General features: G+C 43.0%; 1 protein-coding gene across 1 annotated transcript in view; it reads right to left on the bottom strand.

Annotated features, from left to right (window-relative positions):
* Positions 1-260: 260 nt before the first annotated feature.
* The window catches only part of AGPAT5 (1-acylglycerol-3-phosphate O-acyltransferase 5), a 100,635-nt gene continuing 92,075 nt past the window's right edge, over positions 261-8,820 (bottom strand). Inside the window, exon 8 of the mRNA XM_068281356.1 lies at positions 261-6,155. Coding sequence (XP_068137457.1) covers positions 5,930-6,155 — 226 coding nt within the window. The 3' untranslated portion in view covers positions 261-5,929. The remainder of the gene's footprint in view (positions 6,156-8,820) is intronic.

The following is an 8,820-nucleotide window of genomic DNA, read 5'->3' as shown; positions in this document are numbered from 1 at the left end:
ATGTCACTAGGAGCGTACTGCGCAGGCCCAGTATGGTCTGTGCCTGCGCTGTGCGCTCCTGGTGACATCAGGGGAAGCAAGGACACGGCAACGCAGGCGCAGTGGTTTTCAAGCTTTAAAGTCTGAAATTTCAGAAGTGAACCGGAGGCGGGGCCGGAGCATCGGTGAGTGGCTGCACGGGCACAGGATGTCTGCAGGGGACCATTAGAAGCCCCGGGTAAGTTCAACTCATTTTCCCCCGACCCCCCTACAGTATCCCTTTAAAGAACAATTGTTAGTTTAATTAAAGAAAAAATAAATCAGCTACTTACCTCCGGAGGTCAAAGCTTTCGGATCCTAATGAGGCTTACCCAGTTCCTCCTCTGCAGCCTTGATCCAGCCCTGGCTCCCTAGCAAAACAGCCACCATATTTACACATACCTGTCTGTGCAGAATCAGCTTCCTGCTCTGACAGAAATAGCCAAGCACGACTGGGTCTGCTGTACTGTGCAGCCGGTTTGCGTCTGCGCAGTAGAAGGGACCAGAACAGGCTCAGCTATTTCTGCCGGAGCCCAAGGGGAAGAGGATACTGCACCTTCACAAGGCTACCCACAAGAGGCGACAAGCGAATCTTTGGGATACCAGGGCTGGATCCCCTCTGAGAAGGATGATAGAGAGGCTTCCCCCTCCCAAGCTAAGTACCCCCCTAAGGCAGCGATGGCTAACCTTGGCACTCCAGCTGTGGTGGAACTACAAGTCCCATGAGGCATTGAAATACTCTGACAGCTCTAAGCATAACTCAGGGAGGCAGAGGCATGATGGGATTTGTAGTTTTGTCACAGCTGGAGTGCTAAGGTTAGCCATCACTGCCCTAAGGGTACTTTCTGCCATTCAGGTACACTTTACATAACAGTCATTATTAATACCCAGAAATGTAATAAACTTTTATAGTGCATAGCTCTGTTATGATGTGAAGTTGAATCTTACTAAAACAGTTTTTATGGACGTTGTATACACATGTGAACACTATATATAGCAATGTAAACTTGTTAATGTATGAACAGTAATCAGCTTTTGGAAGCAGATAAAACGAATGCAGGACAGCAGTAAAATGTGCATGTTTTCTAACATATAGAGAGATAAAGACGCTCAATGAGCCCAAAAATCTGGCCATGGTGAAGACGCCAAAGGATCATCAGACCTCAAAGGGCCCCTAAGGTGGCCATACATCTAGTGATTTTGTGGGCAGATTGAACATCCAATTTGATAAGGTTATCAAATTAGAGGAACATCTGTGCCACAACATGCCAGCCCAATTGATGATTTGATTGAATTTTAGCGGTAAGTCGCGCCAAGGTTCAGTGCTATGTGGCGCGGGCGCCAAAAAGCCCTGCTTCGGCCGGACGGTGCCACCAATGCAAAATTACCACGTGTGACATCACATAGGTGGTGCGGGTGATAGGCATCAGAGGCAGCAGCGCTAGGCCAACCAATTGAAAATCGCTCTGTGTTGTATGGGCAGACAATAGATTCCTCCCTGGACAGATTCCTAGAGAGATCTGTCTCAGTCAATCTGCCCATACCTGGCCTGATGTATGGTATGGGCACCTTCAGATCTCTAGGCTACAGCTGAAGCTACAGATCTTTCTCCCACATGCTACAAAACTGGGAGGTACTACACAGAGTCAGGTACTAGCACCACATGCAGGCCCTTTATAGTTCCTTCATTACAGCAAAACTAGCTATCATTTGGGCCATCTAACCTACTTTAAAGTGACATTTAGCTGCCTGAGCAGGTGACTACAGACAGAATCTGACCATATTTGCAAATAAAATATAACAATGTTCCTCTCTAGGAAAAACAATTATTGCCCATATAGAACACTACATACAAGTTTTAAAATGTAAATTATGAGTGCAAACAAGATTAAAAAGGCACAAATATAGTATGCGCATCAGTCATTTGCAAATTAACGTCACAGAATTCTGTATAATGTTCATACAGAAATGTGGATGCGGAAAGAGGACGATTTACAAAAATTCTCCTAGGCTGAGATCTTTGGAGGGAAGTAATCTTGAAACAGTAGACCGAAAACTGCTTGCTTGCTATTAGGTGGCAAACATTAACCTCCCTGGCGGTCTGATTACTTCCAGATTTTATTGTCTAAAAATGGTGCAATTTTTTCAGAAGCTTTCAGACCCCAAAATAAAGCTAGATAGATCTACGAAAACCCTGCACATTGCACACCTCCCATGGGTCCAGCTCGGGGTTACCGCTCTGAACTGTGGATTTCCATCCTAAGCCTGACTCGGGGTTACCGCTAAGGAGTTTAACATCCACTGCCTAATAGGTAGCCTTTCTGAAATCCCTGCTAGAATCTCATATGGAGGAGAGCATTGCACCCAACAAAGTTTAATAAACTCAGGCCAGGTTTTCTGGATCACTGCTGTAAAACAAACAATCTCTAGCCCAAGAAAACCTTTGCAAATGAGGCATAAATTGTATAATTACACAAAACGTGCAACACAAATACAAGAAGGCTCATAAATAAACATGTTTCTGTGGTCTGTAGGTCTACATCCAAAACATGATTTAATTAATGAATTAATTTTCAGGTTTGTCTATTTCAAACAAAAATATCCGGACAGGAAACAAATATGGACCTAAACAAACATTAAAGCGCAACTCCTCATACTCCCCTTTCCAGTATGGCTCTTGAATGTCTCAAGTCTTCCTCAATTAGAGGCCACACTATGCACTACAATGCAAGTTTAACGCAACACACACTCAGCACATCATTTATCATAGCATGGAGAACTGCTTGTAACATCTGCCCTATCATACACTTTATTCAGAAACTCACTGCAGAATGTGTGTTTGTATAACGTGGTCCGTTACAACACTGGGGTGTGAACATGCCCATACAATAGTATTGGCAGCGCTTTTGCATATAGCAAAGCACCTAGCGTGAACTCATATCTGCAGGTCCATTTCACCACATCATTCCAACAACAATCCTTAGAAGTTTCTTCCAACAACCACACCCCACTGCTTCTAGTAAAAGATGTATTGGGAAAATAATGGAAGCAGCATGGATTGATAGGAATGTTATCCCTCTTTATGCTAGGAATACACAATGAGTTTTTTGGGCAGATAGATGGCCCAATAACTTTTCTGATTGATTTTCTCATAGAAGTAAATGGAAATTGATCAGAAATCTAAAAATCAACTGGCCAGTAAATCTGCTGAAAAAATCATTGTGTATTCCCAGCATAACTTTCCTTTAGTTCCACTGGCTGAAGTAACGGGACAGACCGGCACGGACAATGTAGACACATCGGAGAATGAAAGGCTTGGGTTACAGAAGATGATCACTAGTGACCAGCTGGAGACTTGCTGAAAACATCAGTATGAAGTTTTCCACCCACAGTGGCTGCAGTATAAATACTTATCTGCCAATGTGTACAAAAAATAACATACAGGGAGTCAGGTCTGGTGAGTAGTTGACTTAAGTTTCAGAGCCAAGTAAATATAATATCCAAAACTTGTTACAACTTATACTTTGAAGAAACCTTTATCAATGAGGATATGTATATTGCCACCTATTTACTGCTTTTTAAAAATGTTAGATGTGAGGCTGTCTATTATCCTATCACTGATACTTTGCATCACTGATATGGAATAAATTAGAAATTGTGATGTTCTGACTACAGACAGGCCTTACCTTGACCTTGCAAGTGTGTCACTCAGACACTACTGCAGCCAAAAGATGGGGAAAAGATGCAAGTTTCCATATTCCTCATTACAAACTTCCTGTAAAGAGAACCTGAAGTGAGAGTACTACTGAGGCTGCCAACGCCATTCTCAAATAATGCCAGTTGCCCGACTTCTGTACTGATGCTGTCTCCAATATTACAAGTCACAATAAGACACAGGCCCAGAATGAGTATGCACATTAGATGCATTGACTCTGGTCCGACTTCACTGGCTGCATGCTTGTTGCAGGTATGTGACTAACAACTAAGGCCTCTTTCACACCAAGACGTTGTGTTTTAATGGATGTTATGTCGCATAACGTGCCCCGAACGTAACGCATGGTGGTGTTGAAGTTGGACGTCAGATTGAGCCACGTTATGAGGCTCTTGGTGCTATCCTGGGAAGTCCGGATCTTTTCAATGATTCGAATCGGATCATTGAAAAGATTCAGATCTTTGAACCGAATTGCTTAATCATTTTACTAGGGAAGCAGGAGTGCAGCAGAGTGAGAGGCGCAGGAGAATGAAGGCACATTGAGAGTGCTAATGGGGAAGGGAGAGATGCAGCAAAAAGATTGTGCTTGTGCACAGAAGCTGCAGTTCCAGTTTCTTCCAGACATCCACTGTGAACCGAATCTTTCATTATGATGATCCGGATGATTGACTCACAAAAAAGATCCAAAGATCCAAATTGTTCATGATCTGGACAACACTACAGTGCAGTGAATATTAATTAGCCATGTGGCTAGGAACAATAGCGGACTCTCACCTTACTGAGCATGTGCAAACAGTCTAACACAGCTAAAACCACCTATAACGCACAGCATGCTGCACTTTCAACGTCCAGCGTTACACTGTAACGCAACGTGGGCACTGTGAACAGCCCATTGATTTTTCATTGCTGTGAGTTGGGCTGCGTTACAGGCTGCTCTAACGTGCGCCTGTAACGTCCCACTGTGAAAGCAGCCTAAAGCCAAAATCTCAGCATGACAGCCAGGCAACTGGCATAGTTTATGGAGTGATGAAAATGGCAGTCTATATTCCTCTCACTCCAGGTTTCCTTTTATTTTCCAAGCCTTTGAACATAGGAGACCAACAGTACAGACATATATACAAGACTGAGAATTGGACATGTTAATTAGTGAATTCAAATGACCATTAAAAAACCCATTTAAAGAGACACTGAAGCAAAAAAAAAAAAAAAATTATGACAATGAAATGTATGTGTAGTACGGATAATTACTAGAACATTAGTAGCAAAGAAAATAGTGCCATGTTTTTTTATTTTCAGTTGTATAGTTTTTTTTTAACAACATTGCACCATTCTCTGACATTTGCAGTTTACACACTACTCAGCATCCTAAATGATTTTACAGAGCAGGCCAGTGAACTTTTGAACTGTTCTCTGCAGAAAAACAACAATACAGTGCCAGACACTTGAGATAAGCTTCAGAAGACAGAGCTCTCTGCGACTTTGAAAGTTGTGGAGCTCAATGGCTCTTTTGCATAGATAACTGAAGTTTAACTCTTCCTGTACTGGAAACAATATTAGACTTATGTCTCTGCTCCTAATGTTTTATTTCTTAGCTGTACTACACAAATGATGATATCATAATTTTTGTTTTAGCCTCAGTGTCTCTAAGTTGAAAAATATGACTTTGTGTGTCATCAGAGCAATTGTCTATAGCCTTCTCAGGAAGCTGCAGAACAACAGGATATAACGAAATTTTAGCCATCTGATAATACAACCACCAAATGAATTGTCTTAATGATATTTTACAATGTACAATGTTTAAACCTGATTATTTATGGGGCCACTGGTGTCATTTCCAGCATACTTAGTTCAACATATATTGGCACATTTGCTTGCGCTGCACGGGAACAATGTGAACGTTGACATGGGTGGTGCACACAATATTGGCAAGTAGCAAAAACATTTATTCCAAGAATATAAAATATAGTTGGGAACATCATAATAGACTACCCTTACTCTTTTCAGTTAGAAAATGGAATTTTTACCAAATACCAATGATTACTTGCATGAAAATAACACACTGGTATCAGTCTGCATTGGCATGGGGATAAGGCAACAATTGCAATGTCTTCCATTATGGAACAAAGGGGAAAAACAAAAATAAACAAAAAAAACAAAAACTTTTGGTATAATGTGCAGCTGATTTGAGACCAAGTCTTCTTAGGCCTTGAGGCTGACCCATAGACAGCCAATTAAAGTTCCATATATCCATGTGTTGATATAAACTTTTCTTCCAGTTTCTGTGCATAACATGCCAGCGGTCACACCAGTTAAAAGTAACAAAGATGGCACAGTTTTTTTCATGCTGAGCTTGGCAATGTGACCTTCTCCAGGAAACTTATTGCGATTCTCAGGATCTGTGGCTTCGTAGAACTCTGTTAATAACCTGCAAATACAACATGTGTTTATCCAAGCTAAAAACACTTTTTATTGTTTATTACAAAAAGGTATGAGAATCAGTTATCTAAGTCCGTATAAATTCTGGTAGGAAAATCGTGCTTGGGCTTGGCTCTGGTAGTTTTGGTTAGTAGAGTATATCATATCTGCTAAAATCTACAGTTCTCAAAGGGAATCTGTAACAAAAAGAGAGCCCCTAGGGTGTGCTTAACTCAGGAGGAGGAAGCCTCTGGATCCTAATGAGGTTTACTCCATACTCTTCAGCTTCAGGGATCCAGTGCTGGCAGCCCCTGACAAATCCACCTACAAGCTTGTCGGTAGTGCACACAGTAGCACCTGCAGCAATATTTACCATCTGCGCTCCCGCGCAGGCACAATAGAGGCTTTCTGATAGGCTCACGTGGAAACAGCCGAGCCCGAATACTGCGCTTGTGCAGCTGGTAAATACAGACGTGTGCTGTTCGGGGGCTGCCAGTACTGGATCACCAAGGCTTAGGAGGACAGGGGAAACCTCATTAGGATCCAGAGGCTTCCCACTCCTGAGGTAAGTACCCCCAAGAGAAAGTGTTCTTTATTTCAGATTGCCTTTAAAAGGAACCTGAGGTGAGAGTGCTATAGTGACTGGCTTATGTATTTCCTTTTTAAAACAATACCAGTTGCCTGGCAGTCCTCGCTTTCTCTCTGAGTGGCTTCTGTCCCCCACAGGACAGCCCGATAGCCTGGCTGAGTCGCGCTGCGTTGCGTATGTGCTACCCGGCCAAGAATGCTCTCCCATCGCGCTGTCGCCATATAATATACATCCAAAAGGCCGCATGTGCGCTCCCGCGGCCAATCACGCATGCGCGCTTGCGGTTCGTTAGCCAGGGAATCAGTGAATCGGGACACGGTACCCGATCACTGATCCTTTTCCCCCGGCAGAAAAAGCGACGGCTTCTCTCTGAATCCTCGCTATTTCTGCCTCCTTAGTCCCCCCCTACATCCCTCTAAGCGTACATGTTACGCTTAGAGTGACGTAATGTAAACAAACTCATCATTGCCATCTTGTGGTCAAATAGTAAAACTACATCTACATTTTAAAAAAATAAACATATTTACATTTAAAAATTTCGATTTACATCCCACCCTCCCAAAAATACCCAAATATAATGTTTAACTACCTGCGGACCGAGTGAGTATGAATCTACGGCGGGCAGGGGGCGCTGCGGTCCTGACCGGACGTAAGCTCTACGTCCCATTGACCGCGCACCCCCGCCCGTCCCCGTTGCTCGGTCCGCTCTGCCCCCGCCGCAATGTGATGCCCTGCCGCCTCTATGACGGCAGAGCACTGTGAGCCGGGCAGGAGCCGTTTTCATTGGCTCCTGGCCCTGTCATTCATGTAAGCCGTTCCCATTGGCTTACATGGAATGACAGGGTCAGGAGCCAATGAAAGCGGCTCCTGACCGGGGCACAGCGCTCTGCCGTCATAGCGACGGCAGAGAGAGCAGCCTGCGGCGTGGACAGAGCGGCGTGTCCGGCGGGAGCGACGGTAACTTGCGGCGATTCGTCGGGAAGCGGCGGTTTGCTGGACCAGCACCCTCTGGTCCTTAAGGGGGCAGAGGGTGCTGGTCCAGAAAGGGTTAATTAAAAAAAACAAAACTAAAAAAAATTACAATAAAAACCGTAAATATTTACCTAAGGGTCTAAATTTTTAAAATATCCATGTAAAAAAAGAAAACATTTCTATTTTTTTTTTTTTATTATAAGCTTGTAAATAGTGATGGATGCAAAACGGAAAAAATGCACTTTTATTTCCAAATAAAATATTGTCACCATACATTGTGATAGGGACATAATCTAAACGTTGTAATACCCGGGACTATTAGGCAAATACAATACGTGGGTTTTAATTATGGAGGCATGTATTATTTTAACTATAATGGCCGAAAACTGAGAAAGAATGCATTTTTTCCATATTTTTCTTATTCTTCCTGTTAAGTGGTGAATGAATGGGAGGTGAAAATTGCTTGGATGCATAAAGTGAAACACGACTGAGGGCTGAAGTGGTTAAAGAATGTTCAAAAATCACTTTTTTACCGAAGACATTGTTCATGCTAACCTAAGCCCAATGTGCTTGCCTATTTCTAACTGATGAAGCCTAAACCCTAACACCAACCAAAGATACCATATACCAGAGCTTCCTGACTTCTGCTTGAATTTTCCCACCAGGCTTAGCACATCTGATCCCAGATAAGTGGATAGTCACAACCAACAGATAGCTGCTTGTACATCTGATTGACACACACACACACCAGGAATTGCACTGAAGATTAATATATTTATATATAGGATAGCTTAGCTACACCTGCACCCTTTTCCTGTTTAGGAGGGGTGTCAGCTTGGCCATGCCTCATACAGGAAACCTAGGATTTGGGACCTACCTAGGAAACCTAGGATTTGGGACCTACATACAGTGTTTCCCTGAAAATAAGACAGTGTCCTATATTTTTCTTTTCAAACTATGTGCTAGGGCTTATTTTCGGGGAGGTCTTATATTTTGTGGGGGTAGACAGATCCCCCATAATACAGTGTTATCCCCAGAATTTGTTTCCAGCCGGGTGGCATGAAAAAGTAGCCGGGTAGCATGAAAAAGTAGCCGGGTGGGGCGAGATGAAAAT

This window comes from Hyperolius riggenbachi, chromosome 4 (assembly GCF_040937935.1).
Source record: "Hyperolius riggenbachi isolate aHypRig1 chromosome 4, aHypRig1.pri, whole genome shotgun sequence".
Taxonomy (NCBI): domain Eukaryota; kingdom Metazoa; phylum Chordata; class Amphibia; order Anura; family Hyperoliidae; genus Hyperolius; species Hyperolius riggenbachi.
The sequence above is the reverse complement of the archived record's forward strand: the minus strand, read 5'-3'. Positions and strand labels throughout refer to the sequence as shown.